The 27994-nt window shown below is 36.9% G+C and overlaps 1 protein-coding gene across 1 annotated transcript in view; it reads left to right on the top strand.

Moving 5' to 3' along the window:
• Positions 1–27994, top strand: part of LOC128221566 (serine-rich adhesin for platelets-like) — a 62054-nt gene that overhangs the window by 27680 nt on the left and 6380 nt on the right. Inside the window, exons 3-14 of the mRNA XM_052930171.1 lie at positions 3–81; positions 2829–2945; positions 5720–5827; positions 5991–6110; positions 7391–7510; positions 7694–7810; positions 9552–9665; positions 10743–10859; positions 17363–17476; positions 19929–20042; positions 22684–22872; positions 26509–26588. Coding sequence (XP_052786131.1) covers positions 3–81; positions 2829–2945; positions 5720–5827; positions 5991–6110; positions 7391–7510; positions 7694–7810; positions 9552–9665; positions 10743–10859; positions 17363–17476; positions 19929–20042; positions 22684–22872; positions 26509–26588 — 1389 coding nt within the window. The remainder of the gene's footprint in view (positions 1–2; positions 82–2828; positions 2946–5719; positions 5828–5990; positions 6111–7390; positions 7511–7693; positions 7811–9551; positions 9666–10742; positions 10860–17362; positions 17477–19928; positions 20043–22683; positions 22873–26508; positions 26589–27994) is intronic.

Here is a 27994-nt window from a genome sequence, read left to right as displayed (position 1 = left end):
AGACAGAACGTAAGAACATTTGCACGATGCAGATGTCTAACGCTATCTTGTGTGTAATATACGGACTATTCTTAATACAAGGTAGTTCAAAATTGGTGGTTTTATGTTTTCGTAGTTCATCAATTATATCGCGATTCATATAGAAAAATAATAATATTATTAAATTAAATATGTACACCTCTAATGTCAGACTAACACAATTTATATTCGATGTATATAATCAACTAGTTGTCCATGCTGTACGGCAAATCCACACGCGCACGGTTCCTCTAGTTGACATACCACTTTAAAATAGTTAGTTATTTCAAAAGTATAATTTTAAAGATAATAATAATAAACATTTAAACAGCAAAGTTATAAGCATCATTCTGTCTACTAGAATTTGCTGACCTTATAAGAAACAGTAGAGTACAAAAACATGGTTGTTCTATGATTGGGTCAGTCCCTACATATCCTCACTGTGTGTAAGAATTTGAACTGAATATGAAAAATAGTAATACTTTATAAACATATTGACAAAAAAACACACGTAGTTGTATGTTTCACATTTACATGTCTTAAACATATTCTGGTGAGATACCGTACAGATAATTGTTAGTTTCAATAGCGATGCATCTTACTACTCTCTTATGTATTGTTGGCAACTGAACTCTAAGAAGAATATTTAAATAAGGTCAGAGAGTGTGGGAGTTATACAAGCCGGTGAAATATTAATAAAAAATAAGATGACCATTTTGTTGCAATCGGAGCAGCTCTGCCATTTTCCATCATGTATAAGGAAAGCTTACATTGTCAGATATCTTTACATTTAACTAATCTGAAAGTAGACCGCGTAGTAATTTCAATTTAGCAGTTAAACATTATGATTTTAATACAAGAAAATTAATTATCTATGCAGTAATACACTTAACTGGGAATAAACTTGAAATTAGTAATACAAAATACATGTTAAACATTGCAATACAGGTTAATATCAATATATTATTCACTTTATAAAGTACTTCTACTCATTCTACGGCATACATCCGATCTTGATTTCGATTGGAAAAAATGCCGATGTGTTCCGATTGCTCGTTGTTGTGACGTAGATATTGTATTATAAATTATTTCTAAATCATATTGTTTTCTGCGATTCTTTTTGGATAAATTGTGGAATCAGGATTCGTGCTTAATAGTCGTATTAATCCGTGGGCAGAGCCTAAAACATGTACTGACCTAAGCGAAACAACTCAGGCGCAAAATCGCCTGGGGACGAACTAATAGTTACATCACATCTCGCAAAACAAAATGGAGCGAAGCGAGCAAATTATTCAAAACTGAATAACAACAACTACAAATTAAATGCTCTGACCCCAAATAAACGATTGAAGATATGATTTTGCTTTTATCAATGTTAGTTGAACGCTGTAAGATTGGCAGATTCATGTATTTTGTTGTTGAAAGGATGACAAAAATCGGGAAAACAAGGGAATATTTATTTCATCAATTGACTTCCTAGAGTGATGTACTTAAATTAGAGTTTTCTTAATCTTCTTTACTAAAATGAACTTATCTTTCTTATTTACTCATAGTAACCATTCTGATTGTGAAAACTAACCATCAGCTTATTCCTTATTTGTGAGAATTTCCTTATTCAATTAATAAATCTTACCTCCCCTTAACTGTGTTATCTAACCCCACAAAATTGTATAAACATACCTCCGCAATTGTGAAAGCTTACCTCCCCAGTCTTGAATACGAACTACCGTAGGTTAAGTAGACATACCTTTCTTTATCGTGTGAACTTACCGCCCCTAAGTGTGTTCGTACCAACACCGTTGTGTGACAAGTTCACCAACCGCAATTGTGTAAACGAACTTCCCCAAATTGTGAAAAATAACCACCCCTAATTGAAAAAACGTACCTCCTATAATTGTTTTAGCTTACGTTATGTTGTAACTATCTCAACTGTGTTAGCTTACCCCCTCCCCTCCTCCTCATCCTGAATTCATGTTAGCTTAACTCTTACTTAATGGAAAACGTAAATCCCCAAATGCGTAAACTTGCCTTCAAGATTATGGAATGTTTCCTCACCCACTTGAGTAAATTAAGACCCTCCCCACACAAATTGTGTAATTTTACCTTCCCATATTGTGTATTCCTTAATCTGTATTCCCTTTATTAGTTACACTAACCTTGTCAATCCATCTCCCTAGTTTGTGTAATCTTATCAGTCGTATTGTGTAAACTAATCTTTCAGTTATGAAATTTACCTCCCAAATTGTGCAATGTTACTTTCCCATATTGTGTATTCTCACCAACCCAGATTGTATAACATGTCCCCCTTAATTGTGTAAATATACCTCCCCAAATACTGCAATCTTACATGTCCCATTTTTTAAGCTTACCTCCACAATAGTGTTAACTTATCTCCCCAAATTGTCTTATCATGCCATATTGGGTTATCCTACCGCCCCGTTCGAGTAATCCTTCCACCCCAACTGTTTAAACATACCTCCCCCAATTGTGTATACTTACCTTTCCTTATTGTGTAATCAGACCTACCCCGTTTGTGTAATCTTCTCAACTGTGTTAACTGACCTCATCTATATATGTTGGCTTATCTTCAGATATTCGTGTTATCTTACCACCCAATTTGTGTAACTGTCCCCTATTGTTTAAACTAACCTCCACCAATTGTGAAATGTTGCCTTATACAGTTGTGCAATTGTAACGTGCGACGTCAAACATGGCCAGCTGATCCCGTCAGAGAAAAGCATGCTCCAATTGTGGTATCATAATTCACCAATTGTCTGACCTTACATCTTTTGTTTAAACTTACCTTACAGCTCACGTGACTGCTGAACCGTGTAATGATGCTTCTGACTGCCAAAGCACCACGTGTGCTCATCTACATCATCAAGTGATAGGTTATGTGAGCTGCGAGAGGAGGGAATGTACTTGTGGTAAGATACTATAAGATAATCTATAACGTCATGTGAATGGTCACGTGATATGTATGAGGAGGGAGTGCACTTGTGGAAATATGAAATAAGATAAATCCAAAACGTTATTTACATGAATGTGACCTGAAAATGTTCATTGTTCAAGACTGTGTTTTTATATTAACGTCATATGGTCTAGTCACATGTTGTGTTAATCGTATGTATTGCACAACCATGGTCTAGACAGTATCTGTTAGCAAATTCTTGCTCCGTCGTTACCTGTTGATAGTAACTCGTGGTTAATTATGTGCTTATTAAAAGCAAAACTTTACTCCATCGATGCCTTTTTATAGCAGCCCGTGGTATATGCAGTGACTTTCATAGTTTAGCCATGCTTCCTCTAACCCTGTACAGAGTACCAAGTGGTATATGCAGTGTCTTTTATAGCTTAACCACGCTCCCTCTAACGCTATGCAGAGTACCAAGTGGTATATGCAGTGTCTTTTATAGCTTAACCACGCTCCCTCTAACGCTATGCAGAGCACCAAGTGGTATATGCAGTGTCTTTTATAGCTTAACCACGCTCCCTCTAACGCTATGCAGAGCACCAAGTGGTATATGCAGTGTCTTTTATAGCTTAACCACGCTCCCTCTAACGCTATGCAGATCACCAAGTGGTATATGCAGTGTCTTTTATAGCTTAACCACGCTCCCTCTAACGCTATGCAGATCACCAAGTGGTATATGCAGTGTCTTTCATAGTTTAACCACGCTCCCTCTAACGCTATGCAGAGCACCAAGTGGTATATGCAGTGTCTTTTATAGCTTAACCACGCTCCCTCTAACGCTATGCAGAGTAACAAGTGGTATATGCAGTGACTTTCATAGTTTAACGCTCCCTCTAACGCTATGCAGAGTAACAAGTGGTATATACAGTGCCTTTCATAGTTTAACCACGCTCCCTCTAACGCTATGCAGAGTAACAAGTGGTATATACAGTGCCTTTCATAGCTTAACCACGCTCCCTCTAACGCTATGCAGAGTAACAAGTGGTATATACAGTGCCTTTCATAGTTTAACCACGCTCTCTCTAACGCTATGCAGAGCACCAAGTGGTATATACAGTGCCTTTCATAGTTTAACCACGCTCCCTCTAACGCTGTGCAGAGTAACAAGTGGTATATACAGTGCCTTTCATAGTTTAACCACGCTCCCTCTAATACAATGCAGAGTAACAAGTGGTATATACAGTGCCTTTCATAGTTTAACCACGCTCCCTCCAACGCTATGCAGAGCACCAAGTGGTATATACAGTGCCTTTCATAGTTTAACCACGCTCCCTCTAACGCTATGCAGAGCAAAAAGTGGTATATACAGTGCCTTTCATAGCTTAACCACGCTCCCTCTAACGCTATGCAGAGCACCAAGTGGTATATACAGTGCCTTTCATAGCTTAACCGCGCTCCCTCTAACGCTATGCAGAGCACCAAGTGGTATATGCAGTGCCTTTCATAGTTTAACCACGCTCCCTCTAACGCTATGCAGAGCACCAAGTGGTATATACAGTGCCTTTCATAGTTTAACCACGCTCCCTCTAACGCTATGCAGAGCACCAAGTGGTATATACAGTGCCTTTCATAGCTTAACCGCGCTCCCTCTAACGCTATGCAGAGCACCAAGTGGTATATGCAATGCCTTTCATAGCTTAACCACGCTCCCTCTAACGCTATGCAGAGCACCAAGTGGTATATGCAATGCCTTTCATAGCTTAACCACGCTCCCTCTAACGCTATGCAGAGCACCAAGTGGTATATACAGTGCCTTTCATAGTTTAACCACGCTCCCTCTAACGCTATGCAGAGTAACAAGTGGTATATACAGTGCCTTTCATAGTTTAACCACGCTCCCTCTAACGCTATGCAGAGTAACAAGTGGTATATACAGTGCCTTTCATAGTTTAACCACGCTCCCTCTAACGCTATGCAGAGCACCAAGTGGTATATACAGTGCCTTTCATAGCTTAACCGCGCTCCCTCTAACGCTATGCAGAGCACCAAGTGGTATATGCAGTGCCTTTCATAGCTTAACCGCGCTCCCTCTAACGCTATGCAGAGCACCAAGTGGTATATACAGTGCCTTTCATAGTTTAACCACGCTCCCTCTAACGCTATGCAGAGCACCAAGTGGTATATACAGTGCCTTTCATAGTTTAACCACGCTCCCTCTAACGCTATGCAGAGTAACAAGTGGTATATACAGTGCCTTTCATAGTTTAACCACGCTCCCTCTAACGCTATGCAGAGTAACAAGTGGTATATACAGTGCCTTTCATAGTTTAACCACGCTCCCTCTAACGCTATGCAGAGTAACAAGTGGTATATACAGTGCCTTTCATAGTTTAACCACGCTCCCTCTAACGCTATGCAGAGTAACAAGTGGTATATACAGTGCCTTTCATAGTTTAACCGCACTTCGTCGCTACATATTCAAAGTAACACGTGGTCTAGGCAGTGCTTATTTATAGTTACTCTAAGGCCATGTCAATTCACATTTGTATAACATAACGACTGGGTCAATGTATATTTATAGTTTATACACAGTTATGGCAATGCCTAAGTACAGTTGTATCCTGTTCAACCAATGCCTATGTTTAGCAGATAGTTCCCTTTGTTTTGTTTAATAATGCATATTGTATATTGTAACCATCGTTTTGTCAAATGTCCATATTGAAAAGGGCCATTTATTGAGCACCGTAGCCTTGGGTAAGTAAAGTAACGAGTAACATCTATTTATAGTAACACCATGTGAACCTAATCCGTGTCAAAACCACGGTACATGCAATCGACACCAAGACAGCTACACATGTCACTGCAGACATGCGTACTCGGGCACACACTGTGAAAGTACGTACGCATTTTCTTTTTAACATAAAATAACCCGAGATATTGAATGATTGTTGTTAATGCATCTGCTTCTTCACTTGTTAGTCTGTGCATTTTCGACATGTTGAAGTCCTTATTATTTCGGCATTTAGTTGAGCCATCAGGTCCAATCTCTCTGTTAAAGGTTCCGCGTGTGACGATTTACCATGCAGACATAACGTTCACTCGTTTTGCCATGTGACTGCAGATCATCCGTACTACACTTGCAAGTGCATGGACCACTTCAAAGGGTCCGACTGTGACGGTGAGATATAAATGGATCACGCTCAGCTGTTTTCGTATACTTTTCAAAGGTTATCTGAGATCACCGAGATGTTACGAATTACGTCACTGGGATCGCGCTCGGCTATATTCGAATAATCAACAGAGCTTACCGGTGATTGCCGAGTTGTTACGTTTTACGTCGATGGGATCTCGCTCGGCTAATTTTGAATAATCTTCGAGTCACCCGAAATTAAATAATCATCATAAACGCGACTTTATATGAGCTATTTGACGTCAACAATGACGCTTTATGACATCAGTAAACAACGTCGCACGCGCTCCTTGGTGAAATGTACAAAAATGCGCTTTTTACGTCAATTTTTACACAAATTTATATTTTAGGTATGCAAGAAAAAATATCAATCATGTTTTTTCCCGATCTGGATTGAAGAACCTGGTTAACTCTCGGGCACGCTGAATGGCCGGTAACTCGGCAAGCCTCGTTAGCGGCTTACGCGCGTGCCCTCGGGTTAGTTAACCAGGTTCCGGGACGGAAATGCATGATACATACTAAACCCAAAACCTGGGTATTACTTTTGTGTTCAATTTCAATATCATTACGGGTTTGATGCAAAGTTACGATAAGGTGAAATGGCAATCGGAACACCTCGGCCATCTCCCCTATACGACGAGCCACGGATGTATGCCGATGCAAACGCAAAGAAGTTTGTAAAATCAAAAATATTAATAATAATTAATAATTGAAGCATTTAAGCGTTTTGATTTCAGTTAGTTCAAAACAATTCCCAGTGAAGTGTATTACTGCTTAAATCATTAAGATTCCTACGAGTAAAGTCCTTAGCTAGGCTTACCTGCTAAATTGAAATTACTCGGAGATCTACTTGCAGCGTAGTTAAATGAAAATGATTCTGACCTTGTAAACCGTCCACTTTACCCGAGATAGTCGCCAAGGAAAATGGCCGAGGTTCTCCATGGTGGAGGAGAAAATACGCAGCCGAAATATGTAGACATAGCGTAACCCGGCTTTGAATTATTTTGGTCCATTGAGGCGCCACTGTAGTATGGGAGTGATGGGTACCGCCGTCCATTCCATAGCCTGTGTATAACGGTGACATAACTTATTTCACGTATTAGTTATAAGTAAGCAATTCCCTTTCAAACAATACCAGTTTAATGCACAAGACATGGATTTTTTACATTATCGCCAATTGCTCAATTAGTTGACAAGCTGGCTGTATAAGTATATCAGATATTTCGCAGAGGTATACATATCAACTGCTACTAATTTTATAATTTTAGAAAATCATTGGTGCTCTGACGACAACAGATGTTCAAATAACGGGACCTGTACACCCATTGACCAATCACCTTTCTATCACTGCGCATGCCCAAGCGGATCTTCCGGACTGGAGTGTAAAGGTCAGTATTTGTATTCAGTTTGTCTGATACCCCAGAAAACCAGTTGAGTATTTGTTGTAGTGGTTGCAAGAAACTTACATTAGCAATAGTTACGGTAATATATAAGTAGTAGTAACATTTTTTTGCATATGTAGTGATATGATCATGCTCTTATTAAACACTACTTGCCGTTCTGTTATATAGATCATGATGCGTGCTCGAGTAGCCCATGCCAGCACGGGGCAACGTGTCACGTGAAGGCAGCTGCTCCTTACTTCACTTGCGAATGTAGGCCAGCATTTAGAGGCAGTTTTTGTGAAAGTACGTATTATAGGTCAGACGACACTATTAACAGTAGTATGTAGCCCCCCATTGTGTGTGTACAGGTATTCCCTGCATAATGTAAAGGAAACATGTTTGATTTACATAACTCAGTTTGATCAAATATAATTCTAAGGCCGGTATTCCCTGTGCAAGTTGTCCGCGCACGTCATCCGCATCCGCTACCCGCATCTGCCTTCCGCGTTCGTTAAACCACTTTCATGCTGTTGGTTTCAATCTATGTGTCTGCGCAGTGACCGATTTTAGCGAGCACGGACACATTAGCGGACAGTGTCTAGCTTGAAACATGTATAGATATAGTGGCAGCATTTATATTTTATCAACAAATAATGTAATAGAATTTCTTAAAGGGGCTAGACAACAAATAATACAATTGCGAAAGGAAAAAAAATGAAATTGTCAAAAACTTATATAAACTTACATAAAATTGACTTCGTTGTGTACAACGCTTTGAATATTACTTACTGATATATCTCATCGCATACGACATCGCTTATTTCAACAATGTAAAGTGACGTATCATCGGCTTCCGGCCTGCTCGCGTTTACATTTATAGGCTTGTTTTGAGGACATACTGTACATGCCGGTTTTTGAAACATCTGGTGTCCCTTTAAAGCAAAATATACATACAGAGGTTTTCAGTAAGTCTATTTTTGATCAATTCGAAACATTTTTCCACAATTAAAACTATTTAAAATTGCATAATAACCATTTGCATCAGTTAGTGTTAAAGAAGACAAAGCGATTATGGAAAAAAATAATGTTCTTTTCAACGGATAGTTGGCACGTGGTTTCTATTTTAAAAGGCGGAAGCTGACAGCGTGTACGTGACATACCGACCTACGGCTTTTTAAATCTAGACATTAACATATGAGGAAATGACCGAAACTAGATAAAAAAAAAATCAGATGAATATTTAGCCAAATGCTGGTTATTGTAATCATCACAGTGTTAATCAATAAACAATATATCGTCACATGGCTTTGCATGTGACCTGGCGCATGTATACTTTTCTGAATGCCTCGAAAGAAATTTACAATGTCTGGTGCGTAAAAATGTTGGCCATAAATGGAAACAATCAATGGTTCAAAAATTGGCAGGGTTGTTGCAGAATACTTGTATATGTATGTTGCTTAACATGTAGGTATCGTCAAAATATAGTAAAAAGAGTGGATTTTTTGCGCGAAAAAACGCGTTTTGGGGTCGTTGGCTCGTTAGAACTAACTAAACGTGGCACTTAAGGAATGAAAAATGACATTTCGGATTTTATTTCGACTTTGGGATCTTAGCTGATCTCTCAATTTTAATGTACTTTCTATGACGTCACGGACCTATGCATGGGCGTAGAATCCAGCGAGAGTGTCCGTCAATTGCCCGACTGCGTACAAGATACAAATATCTTTATTTAAAGTTGGGTGTATGCGAACAAGAGATAATAGCTGAACGAGCTATTTTCTGACATGAATTACAAACATATATACCATACAAAACTGGTAACCTGGAAATAAACAGAGTACAGAGAAACTCGGTGTGTAATATTACTCATATGAATGTATTTGTTTTCTCACCAGTTACGCATTGCAAATGTTATCCCTGTCTTAGTATCGAACAATGCCACGTGTCAGCCAAGGATGCCTTCTCTAGGTGTGATTGCCTTGCAGCGTACTGAAGAACTCCGTGTATTATATTGCGAATATGAATATATTTTACTTCTGACCAGTTACGCATTGCAACAGTAGTCCCTGTCCTCATGGAAAACACTGTCACGCGTCAGCACACCATCCCTTCTACAAATGTGTTTGCCCGGAGGGGTACACAGGAGAACATTGTCAAGGTAAGACTAAATTAGAAATTGAGTCTGGCTTTCAAAATAAGGAGACAGGAGCTTAGTGGTTTATTTTTTTATTTTATGCGCTGACCAAATGTTTGTATAGTAATAATAATAATAATAATAATAATAATAATAATAATAATTATACTGCAAGTTGATTAAAACATAGCATTGTATGATCGAATTTCAATGCGTGTAATTAAGAATTGATTCTTATTTTTCGTCCGTTCATTCTCGCTCGGCCGCGATTGTGCATATCCATGAACCGCGCTAGTTGTTACTGTAATACATATGGTGGTAATAATGATTTCCTTTGTAATATTCTTGTTTTTATTACGAAAAATATCGATTTATTTTAAGTCCTATTTTACATATATGCATGACCAATGTGAGTGGGCATAATAAATGTCGTCACGATGATTTGATGGATTACGTTCAGTTTAACAGGTAAAAATAGCATCATAATACTATTCTTTTGTTGTCGTTTTATGTTTTCCATCAAATTGTAGTTTAATGATGTGCAAGTCTTCTCGAATTGTTGTTTTATAATAAGTTATGATATTGTAAAATATTCTTCTTTAATATGAAGGATACCATTATATCATTCTTATGATGACAAAATGCATTTCGACATTATACGTGTCATTTTTTTTTAAAACTTGACACATTTACAATGTCATTTTATCAGTTGTTTGTGTACATTGGCCGAGCTATATTTAGCAAAAAGTAGACGGTTGTAAGATCTCTACGCACGGTGGTTCACCAGCGCCAAATCAGAACATTGCTTTCTTGCAAAAATCCGCCTACAAAGGTCACGAAAGGTCGACTGGTAAATGCAAAATGAACACAAGTTTAGAAAATCAAGTACGAATGTAAATATCACAATGTAATACAGTAATGACGATGTATCGCTACGTTCAGCATTCGTTGTAGAAATGGAACAAAGAAAGGAGCAGTGGCAATAGTTATGGTAATGTGGAAGTTATAGTTAATAGTATTATTTAAACATTTTCATTGTGTGGTTATATAGTATAGTGATATGCTCATTTTCTTAACAATACTTGCCTTTCTGTTTTGTAGATCGTAATGCGTGCTTAAGTGATCCATGCCAGAACGGAGCAACGTGTCACGTGACGGCAACTGCGCCATATTTCACGTGCGAATGCAAACAATGGAACATAGGCAATCTATGTGAAGGTACGTTTTTTAGGTCAAATACAGTATTTTAACAGGTATGTAACCTGCGTTTCTGTGCAGGTATTATCTCTTTATAGTAAATGTGCATGTTTTATTTCCCTACATGGGGTTTTTCCAATAAAATTCTAAGGCCGGTATTCCATGTGCAAGCTGTCGGCGCATGCTTTCCACATCCACCACCTAAATCCGCTAGCCGCGTTGGTTAAACATTAGGAACACCTCGGTAATTTTCGATCGAAAACATCATCGCATAAATGCCGGTACATTTGGTACAGTTGTTAGTAAAACAATAAAAGTAAAGTAATTTATTATAGTGTTTAAGCTTGTATTTTGTATTACTAAGTTTAAATTGATTTCCAATAAAGTGTATTATTGCATGAATAATTAAAAATCCCAAGTGTAAAGTAATAAATTAAACTGCTAGATTGAATTTTTTACGGGATCTACTTGCAGCATTATTAAATGTTAAGATGTCTGACAATGTAAACCGTCCACATTGCGAATTTGTTTTCGACAGATAATGGCCGAAGTGTTCCGAATGACATACTGTTGAACCATAATGTACTGTAGTATAACTTGCTGCACTATGTTTAGTACACATTTGCTTCTGTAGATTTAAGAAAAATGCCATAAGTTTTCTGAACACTTCATCAGGAGAACCGTATCGATGGTAACTTTTTCAAAATAAAACAAAATTAGATAAGATGCAAAGTAATTTGTAAAACTTTCCATATATTCCACTTTCAAACTAAGTATATTATTATGCCTTTTTATCAAGAACTTGTGTTTCTTATATACAATATTAATATGAAAGAAACTACAGAAACAAGCTCAGTAGTCGAAAGTTTAAACATAAACTCCGTGTTATGGCACAGGGTCAACGCCAAGGACATAGAACACAAAAAAACAATCACCAACCAGAAACATGGAACAACAGTACAAAACTACGCAAACAACACAGTACATATATAATAATATATATAAAAATAGGTGGTGATAATCAAGGATTGGAACGTACCGCCTTGCAACGGTCAGTAAAATGTAAATTTAGACACTTATTTGGCCTAAAATAACGTCTTCAAATAAGTTCAGAAAAACTACGGCTTTTTTCGAAAATACACAAAAATATATTTGTTCTAAAAATTGTGTAGCATGTTAATAGCTAAAAATTTTACTCATACCTTTTTCTAAAATTTAAGTTATTTAGATACATCTTTCTCGATCATGTCTGTTGCAATTGATTTTTGTGTAAGGTGCAGTTGTTTCTACCCCCCGTCGTTGCATGAATGCTTATAAGACTTGGAATTGCACATGTAGGGAACGTCTCAAGATCGTCTCAATATGATTTAAGCAAGGAATGTTTAGGTCGCTGTTTCGTTTGAACAAACCAAACATGTAACATGCTTGCCGGTAAAAAACGTTTTGGATTTTAATCCGAATTTAACTTCTGTTAGCTGATCTGATTGGGGAGGTACGTTTATTTTAAGGCGTCACTGACCTATCCATCTTTTCGGCCCAGACAAGAGCATCAGTATTGTTTAGGATAGGGGGCTTAGTGAACAGAGAAAATATATAAAAAATATCTGTGTACATATCATATGGTTTTGTTTGGTTTGATCATTAAAATCATATGAACATGCATTTCAACAATCTATACTGTGCGCCTTTAAAGATTGAGAGTGATGATCTGTCACGAGTCGTGATACAATACACAATTTTGTTCAGCGAGTTCACGAATCGTATTGCGTTAACCATTTAGTATGTTACTCATTAAGTGGAATTCGCAAACCATAACTAGTTAACCTGTTAGCGCCTGAATCTGGAATGCATTTATAACTAAGTGGTAACACGAATCTTATTGCGTTAACCAGTTAGTATGTTACTCATTAAGTGGAATTCGCAAACAATAACTAGTTAACCTGTTAGCGTCTGATTCTGGAATGCATTTATTGCTAAGTGGTAACACGAATCTTATTACGTTAACCAGTTAGTATGTTACTCATTTAGTGGAATTCGCAAACAATAACTAGTTAACCTGTTAGCGTCTGAATCTGGAATGCATTTATAGCCTAGTGGTAACACGAATCTGATAACGTTAACCTGTTAGTGTGTTTCTTATTACGTGGAATTCGCAAATCATAACTAGTTTACCTGTTAGTGTTATACAACTAAAAAAAGGTATTAGTTGGCAGTTATGGGCACATTCAAACCTGTTTTAGTGTCATGATATTTATCTTACCAAATAGGTAACACAAATATTAACTAGATACATGTAGCTAGATAAGTAAGTGGTTAGCACGAAACAACCTCGCACGCTATCAGGTTATCTTACGGCAGAAATATGCTACCATATGGAACCCTTCAACAGATGATGATATGTGCTCAAATATTATCTTTGAAGACAACAATTTTGAAAACCGTTATTAACGCAATTCAGTAAATTATTGTAGCGCGACTGATCAATGTATATTATCATGATTCCAATGCATTCGATAAAGATTTAAATATACATACGCTTTTGTATAAGTCATCGTGGCCGAGTGGCACAGGCGTCAATCTTTTCTTTTAATTTTGCTTGACGGTACTGGCGTTGTTTCGCTCCAAACTACAACAAAAATATTTTTTTGGTATTCTTTAATTGTATTTTTTTTTTCTTCAAAAAGTACAGATAATTATAATATATGTAGGTTCCGATGCATTACTTGGAAAAAAAAGTGTTGATCCCAAAACATGAGCGAGGTCCTTTAATACTAGAATGGACTTGTTTTTAAACAGAGCCCGATTATTAATGTCCGGGTCTATTTCTGCTCAATAAATTAACTTAAGATTATGCAACCATCCAAATATATATAAGAAGTTGCATATTTTTTTACTGACAACATATTTTACTTGACCCTTTCTGGTTGATATTATTAAAAATATATATAGGAACCACAAAAAAGGTTGTCAAGGCGTGACGGGTTCGTGTTCTGGCCTGGGTGTGTGTAAGTTTGTTTGGTGGTCAGTAACCAAGCCCGACGAATGTGTTTTGTCCGGACACTCCTGTGTCCCCCACAACACAAGACCACACTCCCGGTCAATGGTCAATGGTCAATCCCATGCAGCTTGATGTGGTTTATATATTATTTTGTTCACACATATACCAAAAAAACAAAACAAGGATTTATTATTATTATTTGCAAAATCGCAGTTGCGCATTCATACTGCATTAACGCACGAAAAAAAGACTCATTCATTATAGTTACATTTTTCCTTCTTCAAAACTTTTTTGTGGCTGTAATAATGATTATGGTTCTATTCGTTTTTTGCATTTATCAAGAAAATTATTCAGAATTATTTCAAATAATGTTTTAAATATGCATGACTAAGGCCTTTCTGGCGAAACTATGTCTACAGAGGTCACGATAGGTCGGACCGGTTCATGCAAAATGAACGCAAAATTTATCTTACAGAAAATCAAGTGCGAATTTAATAATGTCCTTTGAGAGTAATTATTGCATAAAATTTAATAAATCTTCTACAGTTTAATAATGTGAAACCCACGATAATTCACTATAGGCACGTACTGCTCTAGTGACCCGTGTCACCATGGTGGGAACTGTCAACCGACCCAAACGAGCCCATTTTACAGTTGTAATTGCACATCGGGATATTCGGGACCTCAATGCCAGAGTAAGCTTTGTTTTTATACCACTCCGTTTTGGCAATAATATAAAGCGAAAAAGATGCTCCAAATTGGTGAAGTTGACGTGCAGTTTATATAATGACTGAATAAGGATGACAGATATGTCCAATTTTCTCTAAATTAAATAGATAGAATTGATTTTCTTTTACGCTTCAGGATTTATTCCTATTGTTCGTGCGTTCTTGCATTCAAACGCTCGGCGGCGATTTTGCAAATCCATGAAGACCGCTAGCGTTTCTTTGAAAATTTGCAAAATTTAGGTTAAGCGTTCATACTGCTTTTACGCACGAAAAGAAGACTCAACCATTGTAATTACATTTTCACTCTTCAAAACTTTATTTTTTGTGGCTTTAATAATGATTATGATTCTATTCATTTTTGCATTTATCAAGAAAATTACTCAGAATTTCAAATCATGTTTTACATATGCATGACCAAGATCTTTCTTGCGAAACTCCGCCTACAGAGGTCGCAAAAGGTCAATGGGTTTATGCAAAATGAACGCGAATTTTATCGTACAGAAAAACAAGTGCGAATTTAAATATATTGTCCTTTGAGAGTATTCATTGCTAAAAGTTAATTGAAATTATCTCCTACAGTATAATTACGTGTAACCCACGATAATTCACTCTAGGCAGTCACTGCTCGAGTGACCCGTGTCACCATGGTGGGAGCTGTCAACCTTTCCAAACGAGCCCATTTTACAGTTGTAATTGCACATCGGGGTATTCGGGACCTCAATGCCAGAGTAAGCTTTGTTTTTATACCACTCCGTTTTGGCAATGATATAAAGCGAAACAAATACTCCAAATTGGTGAAGTTGACGTGCAGTTTATATTATGAGTGAATAAAGATGACAGATAAGTCCAATTTTCTCTAAATTAAATAGATAGAATTGATTTTCTTCTACGCTTCAGGACTTATTCCTTTGCAAATCAATGAAAACCGCTAGCGCTTCTTGGAAAATTTGCAAAATCTAGGTTAAGCGTTCATACTGCTTTAACGCACGAAAAAAGACTCAACCATCATAATTACATTTTCAATCTTCAAAACTTTATATTTTGTGGCTTTAATAATGATTTTGGTTCTATTCATTTTTGCATTAATCAAGAAAATTATTCAGAATTTCAAATCGTGTTTTAGATATGCATGACTAAGGTCTTTCTGGCGAAACTATGTCTACAGGGATCACGATAGGTCGAACCGGTTCATGCAAAATTAACTCAAATTTTGTCGTACAGAAAATTTTAATACATTGTCCTTTGAAAGTAATTATTGCTAAAAATAAATTGAAATGATCTTCTACAGTTTATTTATGTGAAACCCATGATAATTCACTCTAGGCAGTCACTGCTCGAGTGACCCGTGTCACCATGGTGGGAGCTGTCAACCTTCCCAAACGTTCCCATTTTACAGTTGTAATTGCACATCAGGATTTACGGGACCTCAATGCCAGAGTAAGCTTTGTTTTCCATATGTACTAAGTTACCATTCTAATTTGAGAATAACGCATAACGAAAACAAAGAAAATACTCTCCAATATGGTAAACTGAAGTAATATGCGCTGTGTTTTTATTCAAACAGGAAAAGGCTTGCCGGAGGTCAACCACCCAATTAGTTTCATATACAAACATTACAAAGTAAGAACCACCTGGTACAAATTAGGCACTGCACAAATTCTTGTTGTAAAAGTTATATATAACAGGCTCCCTTTCTTTGTAAACGCTTCAGAGGAATTTCTTTACAATACTTGATTGTTTCGTATTTACCTCATTTCAGTGTCGCCTTGCGCAAGTAATCCGTGCGGTGCTCATGGGGTTTGTCACGTGTCGATTAAAGACCCTTTTTACAGGTGTAATTGCAATGCGGGTTATCTAGGTCATCAGTGTCACCGTAAGTTGATTTTAATGTTATTTATTTACAATGAATATATCAAAATTTATCAACTGATGATATTAATCTGGTAAGAGTACAATATTAAGCAGAAGGAGAAACCAGAGTATACATAAGAAACCGACTCGTCCGGTTTGGTGACCACCATGGAAACTTACATGAGCCTAGACGTAGAAGTTCCCGGATAGAAGTCTCGAGTCTGGGGTCTTAACGTGAAAGTATCTTAGTGCCCTGTTTTTGTTAAATTTGTATTTATTTGTAACACCTACACTTTGAAAACACACACAATCAGTTAACATGTTGACAACTTAGACTTTCCTACATTCCCACAGGCTATAAGATAGCTAGATAATAAATGCGAAAAATAAGTGGTTACACAAACCAACTCGCGAACGTTATTAGGTTATTTTAGGGCAGTAATAAGTCATCCATACTTTGCATTTTCACGACAGTAGTATATGTTACCATACATTGCATTTTAAGGGTTTCTGTGTGCGTAAGGCTTAGTCTGGTCGTTTATCGGAATTGCGCGAAGCTCCATACCCATCACGCTCCATAGCATTGGACCGAGAAAGCCATATCAATAATAGGCCGTGTAGAATTCATACGATTTTTAGAAGTGTTTACGCTTTCAATCCGTACAGTGTTCGAAATGAAATATTATTTTGAGTTATTTGTTTTGCTTTTCCCATGTTCAACACAATTTAGGATTGAATAGGTAAAGGTAAATTTGAAAAAAAGAATGCATTTACTCTTCAATTAAGCTGCCATATTGACGATTATTTTGTAAATGAAGTCGTTTTATTTCAAAGAATCAAAGCTGTTGCATGAATTAGAAAGCTAAGGCAGACAATTTTAAAAAGAAAACATTTATCATTTTGAAAATGTTGTCTTACATAAATAACCTATATATGTTCTTCTTTAGAATACAAGTGTGATGAGTTGCCATGTAATAATGGAGGCACGTGTGTTCCGATCGACCAATCTCCACATTACAATTGCACGTGTGCGGCGGGGTACTATCGACACACCTGCGATAGTAATAAGCTTTTTTAGTAGTTACTTATTTATTTCTGCTCACATGTATACATCTATAAACTGATAAGAAGTATGTTTAGCAACTTATCTCCGTATTTGTATCATAGTTTAAGCGTGTTTCAAGATCATGATTATGGTATTTTTGTTTTGCTAAACAAGCAACAATATCTGAAGAACGCTTAGGCCCTGGATTCTTATATTGTGTAGGCATGTTGGTCATGACAAGCAGTAAAACATTTTGATTTTGAGGGTCAATTGCTCAAAGGTCAATGTCGTAGTGACCTTAAGATTACCTTCAGCTAAAATTCGGTTTCCGATCAAGATATGAAGAACACTTACATTTAGGCCCATATATCATAAGCATACTAGGTAGGTAGGTCATAATTATGATATGAACTCTATTGATTTTGAGGTCAGTGGGTCAAAGGTCAAGGTCGTGTTGACCTTCAGTTAAAAATCTTTTTAAATTCAATTCCTTAGGACGCTTAGGCTCAGGGACCTCAAACTTTGTAGTAAGATTGGTCATGACCAGCAGATGAACCATTGAACCATGTTAATTTTGAGGTCAGTGGAACAAGGTTCAAGTTGGTTGTGTCTTTAAGCTGAAAATTTGTTTCCAATCAATATCTGAAGAGCGCTATGACCCTAGGACCACAAACTTTGTACACATGTTGGTCATGGCCAGCAAATGAACCCCTTTGCATTTGAGGTCAGTGGGTCAAAAGTCAGTTCGTGTTGATCGTAAACTGAAAATACACCTTTCCTGTCAATAATTGAACAATTCAAGATTCAAAACATATTTATTTAGTAACGTAAACATATTGTTTCTTGTTAAATGATAAACATGATAAGTTTAATTTACATTATATATAACGGGAAATTTTTGATCAATTAATTGCATATTACGTATATAAATAAAAGAGAAAATTAATAAACATATGCATGCATAAATAACAATATCAAAAGAGGTTGGACTGCTACGTTATTCATCCAACAAAAATAATTTAAATCTATGTATATTATTGCACTACAATGTTAACAATATTAGAACGTATAACAAATGTTTAATGAATAAATTTACACAACCGTAGGAGAACATTAGTATTAACTGTTTGTAAAAGTTCAATGAATTTGACAACACTTATATTTTTCCGAATATTTTCATATATATATATTTTACAAATACAGACAAAATAATACTCATCTTAAAATCACCAGCACCACATATTAAACAATATCGTTGCTCATGATTTATTTTATCATTGCCATATCGGCCAGTTTCAATACGTAAAGGCTGTGAAGATAACCTTATTTATTGTAAAAGCAATGCGGTATGTTTTCGGTACATTGACCAAATATACTGAACATTTAAATATATGTTTTAACTATCTTTACATATATAAAACAGGGCTAATATATACAGAGTTAAACCATGTTTGTTTGAACTGGTCTATCAATCTGTGTTTATATAATACATGGAAATATTTGACATTCATGCCATTTGGGTTATACCAAATATCCGTAAAACCTGCATTATCTAATATAGTATTTACATTTGATGCCCAATTACTTTTACCTCTTGCAATATCAACCAGCATACTTTCATATAAACGCTGCACAATCATATTATTACTTTATAATATTTTACACCAAAACTTGATAATTCTAACATATCTATTAATATACAAGGGGTACCTAGCTCGCCATACACAGCTGCTGCACAAGTGAAGGTTTCACCACGTTAAATTGTTTTACAGAATTCCAATTATATATGTTCTATTTCCTTAATTTTTACTAAAAGCCCATATCTCACATCCATAATTTAATATTGAAACAACAAAAGAATCGAATAATTGACAAATAGTAGTTGGCTTAAGTATAAAAGGTTTGACATTCACTAATAAAGCATTTGATGCCTTTAGTCCTTTACCGGCTAAAGTGCTTTGATTTAGAACGAAACTTCCAATGTAATGGAATACAGTACTTAAGTAATTAAAATCATTTACAACTTCTAAAGGTTTATCTTCATATAGCCGTTTCTCAGTAACATTTCCTTTTTTTTCTAAACACATTGACTTTACTTTTATCAGGGTTAACTTCAAGTCCACATGTTTGGCAGTAATTATATAAAAGACACACTATGTCGCTATGAATAAATAATGTATATTATAAACTAATACCTGTTACAACCAGTAACATGCATATGATTCATACATCACACACCTGATGAGAGAGTAAAGCGAACTTGTGGCCGAAAAAATAATACATGCACTCTTCGAATATATTGCCAAAATGAAGAAAAATTTGTAAATGAAAGACATTTTATTACAAGGAAACATTACTGTTAGATGACATAAAACGATAAGGCAAACAGTTTTAGAAAGAAAACGTTTATAAAATTAGACATGTGTTCATTTCCTTTATCATAAATAACCTATATATTTCTTGTTTAGAATTCAAGTGTGATGAGTTGCCATGTAATAATGGAGGCACGTGTGTTCCGGTCGACCACGCTCCATATTACAATTGCACGTGTGCGGCGGGGTACCATGGACACGACTGCCATCGTAAAATACTTTTTTATTTCCTTATTTATTTCAGCTCAAATGTTAATACATGTATACAATGATATGAAGTATGTTCCTTAGAACAAAACAAGTAATGGTGACATCAATTTTATTTGAACTGGACACCTGCCCAAGTCTACAGCAAAATATTACATCTGTGAAACTAACGTCAAATTTAGTATCTAGAGTCTCCACATTTGTTTCGTATTAATAACGTGTTTAAAGATTTTCTCTAAAGTAGTTTTGTTGTGTTATACACGGAACTCTGGAGGAAAGCTTCCTGCATGATCGTTGGCTTTCAGAAGTTTTTTTTTCGTCGTCCGCAATTAACGTATGCGAAACGCGGGCTCCTGCTCTTTTTGGAGCTGTATAGAAAAAATCATTTCCGAACTAGAGACAATGAGCGGAGGTTATGATAAAAAGTAAGTATGAAACGTTATTTTACCTAATATCAAGATTATGGGGCTTATTCGATGCAGTGCCGTATAAATATGTTTTATCTTCACACGATTTTTTTAAGACAATACTGTTTATGGAAAAGTACGAACGACATGCATGTCTTCAAACGAAAGTAGATAAAGTTGATAATTTTCCAGCGGAACTACTCTAATTGAGCTTACATTTAAAATATGACCAGTAGTATTGAGTATCTTCAATTTGTTGAAAAATGAATAAGACCGTCTGTCAATTAAAATAAGCAAGTTTATACTCCTTTTTCTGGGTAGAGCTGGAGCCAAAAGCCAGTGAGTTTGAGCCAAAGGGTAAATGCTTGGACAATACACTAATAATGCACTTTTTGATAAGAAATATCGGCACATTTCAACTGCTTAATTCTTCATTGATAAAGATAACCTTATAAAACAAGTTAAATAACTGTATTAGTCCTCAATATAAATATGTTTAGTTCTGTTATATATACACGTTTATTCATTAATTTCTAAATTCATGTCGGCATGGATATTTATAAGGTGTTTATGTATTTTTTTCCGTTATAATAAAGCATACTGCTAGATCGTGTTGTTATATTATGATACAATGATAAAGCTTGACGATAGCATCTTCATCCTATAAAGGTTGAGGGAATTTAAAAAATGAAACAATCAATTGAACTCCTGATTCCTCATTCTAAGGTATTAAAGTACACTGTAAATTCAACAAATTCGGTTAAAATGTAGTTCCTATTTTTAAACTGGGGGTGGGGGCAATCCAAGGACCAATACTAATCAACAATATGCAATAATATTAATCGTGAACAAAAGTTGCTTTTCGTTTTGAACAAGAATAAATTATCTTGAATTAGTTACCCTGGTTTTATTTTAATTGATAAAACTAAATGTCCGTTGAGCCAGAAGGAAAAGTCCTGGTTGGCAAGTACAAAAAGAAAGAATATCACTGACAAACGAAATATATTTATGTCACATACTTTATTTTCTTAAATAAATCATTACATAAAAGATAAAAATAACAAACCTTATCTATTAAAAAAACAAAACAGGCTTACACTTATTATTCTCAATGTCATACTCGCAGATGTCACTGGCAGATACAGGACCATGGCAGTCCTTCCCTCTCCAACTCACTCACTAACTCCCTTCCATCCTTAATATTTCTAAATAACGGGTCAACATTATATTTGAAGCCGAACGTAGTAATTTTGTAAAAATGATTTACTTATTTAAAAGTTACTTTACATTGTTCAGAACCAGTATAGCTGTATTACATCTCATTTTTGAACATTTGTTTTATCAGTGGGGCCTGTACACAGGAAAAGGTTTATTTCAAAGTTAGTGGAATTAAGCACATAGTTAACCAGTTATTCGACTCTTTCATCATTCTTCTTTGACCCACATTAAATTTATTTTGGACTCTGATTGGAGTTAAAATCTGATAAAGAAACAGTATCCATATAACTTTATAGATGTTTTGAAGATATTATTTAGCCTCACTGACATTGCTGTGCCCATTGTCAGCCGAATTGCAATTAAATAAGCACACATAAATGGATATTGTTAAGAATACAACAATATCTTAATTATTTTATAAATACAGAAATTTAAGAATTCTAAATATGCCGAGTTAAGTGCTTTATTATATAGTGTCTTCCCCCGGTGTGTCAAGCTCCCTTGCTTTCGGCCCAAGCTCAACCAAGTAAAGAAGTATAAACATGCTTGTTCCGGTGAACAGGCGGTCTTGTTTATTCATGACAAAAGAAAGCTACTCGATAATACTGGTATCTTAATACTGTATCTTTATTGTATGCTTCATTATTGAAATTCAGCTTAAAATTTAGATTTTTTTCTAGTTCCGTTCGTAAACATTCATGTGTTTAAAGGGAGAATCGATCATACTACTCCATAAACAAGATTTTTATAAAATAACCGTAGACCGTGTAAAAGCCCTCATAATAGTAATATTAGGTAAAATAATGAGTCATACTTACTTTTTATCATTATACCCGCACTTTGTTTCTAGTTCGGAAATGTCTTTGACTCCTTTTCTTGTACAAATCCTAAAAGAGCTGGAGCCACTGTTTCGCATACTTGATTTTGCTTTAAATGATTTCGCTGCTAAAATGACTTGGATGGACCATGGAGACATAACAAATTCCACAAAACTTCACATAACCCCTTTTTATTTTAAGGTTTAAATCATCACCAAATATCGCATGTAACTCAACAACCATCGACAACCACAACATCCACTGCGCAAAGTAACGTGCCACCATCGACAACCACAGCCCCCATTGCGCAAAGTAACGTGCCACCATCGACAACCACAGCCACAATTGCGCAAAGTAATGGAACATATCAACTACATTCATCACAGACAGGTATTCTTTACTTCTTTAGATTACAACCAATGTTTTCAACCAATGAATTTGTATATCAGTGATCAGGGTCAGATTTTGAAGATCCACCTGCATGCACCTGACTATGTGTGATAAATATCCACATATAAGCACCACACTGTTGTTACATCTCCATCTGCATGCTCCCAACAGAGTTTGTTCCATTTTTACTTCAAGCGCCACACTATGTTTGAAACATATCCACGAGTATGAATGTCTTAATTACATCTTCATCTGTGACGCCTTGTTATATATTCACCGGAACCACGTAGGCACTACACTTTCTTTGTACCAATACAGCATGCAGCCGCACAACTGTATGGGATACATTTAAACCTACACGCACCACAATGTGTGGGATGCATCATCACGTGCATGCACCACACTGCGCGGTATACATCTCCACATGCAGGCACTTAAATGTGATGGATACAACTCCACCTGCATGAACATCAATGTGTGGGATACATCTTCACCGGCAAGCACCGCACGGTGTGGGATATATCTTCACCTGAAAGCACTAAACGGTGTTGGATACAAATTCACCTGCACATACCACAATGTGTGGAATACATATTCAACTGCAGGCTACACACTGTGTGGGATACATATATACATGCACGCACCACAATATTTGGGATCAATTTCAAATGCACGCACCACGGTGTGTTTGATACATCTTCACATGTACGCACCACACTGTATGGGACACATCTTCATACACAGGCACCAAACTTCGTGGGAAATATATTCATCTGCAAGCAACTCACTATTTACGAAGCCTATTAACCTGCACCCACCACACTGTGTGGGATACATGTTCAACTGCAGGCACCACACTGTGTGGAATACATGTTCAACTGCAGGCACCACTCTGTGTGGGATACATGTTCAACTGCAGGCACCACACTGTGTGGGATACATCATCAACTGCAGGCACCACACTGTGTGGGATACATCTTCAACTGCAGGCACCACACTGTGTGGGATACATCTTCAACTGCAGGCAGCTCACTAAGTGGGATACATCTTCAACTGCAGGCACCACACTGTGTGGGATACATCTTTAACTGCAGGCACCACACTGTGTGGGATACATCTTCAACTGCAAAAAGTGCGGGATACATCTTCAACTGCAGGCAGCTCACTAAGTGGGATACATCTTCAACTGCAGGCAGCTCACTAAGTGGGATACATCTTCAACTGCAGGCACCACACTGTGTGGGATACATCTTTAACTGCAGGCACCACACTGTGTGGGATACATCTTCAACTGCACACAGTGTGGGATACATCTTCAACTGCAGGCAGCTCACTTAGTGGGATACATCTTCAACTGCAGGCACCACATTGTGTGGGATACATCTTCAACTGCACACAGTGTGGGATACATCTTCAACTGCAGGCACCACACTGTGTGGGATACATCTTCAAATGCAGGCACCACACAGTGTGGGATACATCTTCAACTGCAGGCAGCTCACTAAGTGGGATACATCTTCAACTGCACAAAGTGTGGGATACATCTTCAACTGCAGGCACCACACTGTGTGGGATACATCTTCAACTGCAGGCAGGTCACTGAGTGGGATGCATCTTCAACTGCACACAGTGTGGGATACATCTTCAACAGCAGGCACCACACTGTGTGGGATACATCTTCAACTGCAGGCAGGTCACTGAGTGGGATGCATCTTCAACTGCACACAGTGTGGGATACATCTTCAACTGCTGGCAGCTCACTGTGTGGGATGCATCGTCAAATGCACAAAGTGCGGGATACATCTTCAACTGCTAGCAGCTCACTGTGTGGGATACATCTTCAACTGCAGGCAGGTCACTGAGTGGGATGCATCATCAAATGCACAAAGTGTGGGATACATCTTCAACTGCTGGCAGCTCACTGTGTGGGATACATCTTCAACTGCAGGCACCACACTGTGTGGAATACATCTTCAACTGCACGCACCACACAGTCTGGGATACATCTTCAAATGCAGGCACCGCACTGTGTGGAATACATTTTCAACTACACGCACCACACCGTGTGGGATACATCTTCAAATACAGGCACCACACAGTGTGGGATACATATTCAACTGCACGCACCACACAGTGTGGGATACATCATCAACTGCACGCACCACACAGTGTGGGATACATCTTCAACTGCACACAGTGTGGGATTCATCTTCAACTGCACGGATACATCTTCAACTGCACAAAGTGCGGGATACATCTTCAACTGCTGGCAGCTCACTGTGTGGGATACATCTTCAACTGCACACAGTGTGGGATACATCTTCAACTGCACACAGTGTGGGATACATCTTCAACTGCAGGCAGCTCACTGAGTGGGATACATCTTCAACTGCACATAGTGCGGGATACATCTTCAACTGCACACAGTGTGGGATACATCTTCAACTGCACACAGTGTGGGATACATCTTCAACTGCAGGCAGCTCACTGAGTGGGATACATCTTCAACTGCACACAGTGTGGGACACATCTTCAACTGCACAAAGTGCGGGATACATCTTCAACTGCTGGCAGCTCACTGTGTGGGATACATCTTCAACTGCACACAGTGTGGGATACATCTTCAACTGCAGGCACCACACTGTGTGGGATACATCTTCAACTGCACACAGTGTGGGATACATCTTCAACTGCAGGCACCACACTGTGTGGGATACATCTTCAACTGCAGGCACCACACTGTGTGGGATACATCTTCAACTGCACGCACCACACAGTCTGGGATACATCTTCAAATGCAGGCACCACACTGTGTGGAATACATTTTCAACTACACGCACCACACCGTGTGGGATACATCTTCAAATGCAGGCACCACACAGTGTGGGATACATATTCAACTGCACGTACCACACAGTGTGGGATACATCATCAACTGCACGCACCACACAGTGCGGGATACATCTTCAACTGCACGCAACACACTGTGTGGGATACATCTTCAACTGTAGGCACCACACTGTATGGAATACATCTTCAACTGCAGGCGCCACGCTGTGTAATATTCATCTTCACCTGTTTGCACAACTCTTAGTTACCGGTATCAACATGTAAACACGACACTCTCTGATTATCTTCAACTGGTGGCACAACATGATGTTCATAACGTATCCACATATAAAAACGACACCCTTATCTTCACCAGTTTTAATTCACTTTGTGTTTTACATATCAATATGGAGGGGAAATCGCAGTGTTTCTTACGTTTCTACATGTATGCATCACACTGCACATGGTCGTTACATCTCTACGATGGTGTCACATTGAGTGTTTTGAATATCCATACCTAGGCACCACACTGTGTGGGATACTTCCTCACCTGCTGGCACAAAACTGTGTGTGTTACATAACCACATGGAGCCATGACACTCTAATCTTTACCAGAATTTACAACACTGTATGTGTTACATATCCGCATGCAGGTACAACTCTGTGTCTGTTACATATACTCATATATGCAACACACTATACATGATTGTTGCATTGTCACCTGCAGGCGCCACATGTGTGTTTTACATATCCATATTACTGCACCAAAATTACGGTGTTTATTACTTGTTACACATCTACTTGTAGGTGCAAATGTATGCTTGGAATGCACAGACGCTGTTTCGCCACACACGTGTACCAGGGTTACTATATGTGGTTCACACGAGGTAGGATTCGTATACTAGTATATCACAACATATTGCACATGGTATGTTATAGATTAACAATGCACATGTACAAAGTAGAACAAAGTAGAACTACATAATATTATGTGACCTATAAAAAGATTGCCTCTATTTGGTCCAGGCAACCATCGACGAAACAAAAAAAATAATTGAATATCATTCACTGGGGTTTTCTAATAATCCTGATCTTAGTATAACATGTTATTCTATAAAAAGATAAAATGTTGTTTTTTTCCGGAGTGGATCGTGGTGTTTGTTTCCTCTTATTATTATTATTATTATTATTATCATTATTATTATTATTATTATTATTATTATTATTGTTGTTGTTGTTGTTGTTGTTTTCCTTATATTATCATTGGTCAATGTGACTTCCTGCTACGTAGTGAATATCAGACCATATACAATGGCTCACTTGTCCACAACTGTATATAGTATTGCATATTTACAGCATTGTGGTTTTGATACGAGTTGTATTCATTCCTAACGTGACTGTACATATATGCATACATTTACTACTTGATATTTTGAATTATCAACTGATTAATTTACTGAAACTATCAGCATTGAGCACCTCATAATGAAAGCATGGGTAGCTTCATGTTAAAGCTGCACTTTCACAGATTGAACGTTTTGACAACTTTTTTTATTTTTTGTCTTGGGACGATCCAATTTTTGCAAAAAATCCATGGAAACTAGTCAAATAAGACTGCTGACAAAAAGATAGATCGCAGATTTTTATATTTAAGTTCAAACAGTGACGTTTTATGCATTTGCATTAAACCGGTAATAACGGTTTAAGCCATAAAACATTAATTTTCGAACGGAACTATAATATTCTACGATCTGATTTTTTGTCAGCAATCTTATCATTGGTTTGCAGATATTTACGGAAAAATTGCTCTTTCCAAGACAAAAAATAAAAATTTGTAAGAAAAGTATATCTGTGAGAGTGCAGCTTTAAACCGTATAATATTTCATAACTTGCTGGTTCACAAATATCACAGTGACAGTATGTATCATATTATGATAGAACAACTGTGAAATACGATACATTTTTCTCTCCCTTTTCATTTTCATATTTGATAATCTCTATCAAATGTCATAATGATATTATAATAACTGTATAAAAAATTAAAAATGGAGAAACTGAATTTGTTCTAACATAACAAACATAACATAAAATAACATAACATTAGCATCATGCCATTACATTGTTTAGCTTTGAAAGTTACAATATTGATAGACCTGTTCGTATGTGAAAAAAACGCCTGTGCATATTTTCCTTTTGATTAATTTCATATTTAACATGACGAAATAAGTGGATTTGAATAATAACGTTACAAATAGAATTACTAAGCTGATTCTGTATATCTTTAATGATTTCA

The sequence above is a fragment of the Mya arenaria genome, chromosome 16 (assembly GCF_026914265.1).
Source record: "Mya arenaria isolate MELC-2E11 chromosome 16, ASM2691426v1".
NCBI lineage: Eukaryota > Metazoa > Mollusca > Bivalvia > Myida > Myidae > Mya > Mya arenaria.
Note: the sequence above shows the minus strand (reverse complement) of the source record. Positions and strands in the feature narration are given on the sequence as shown.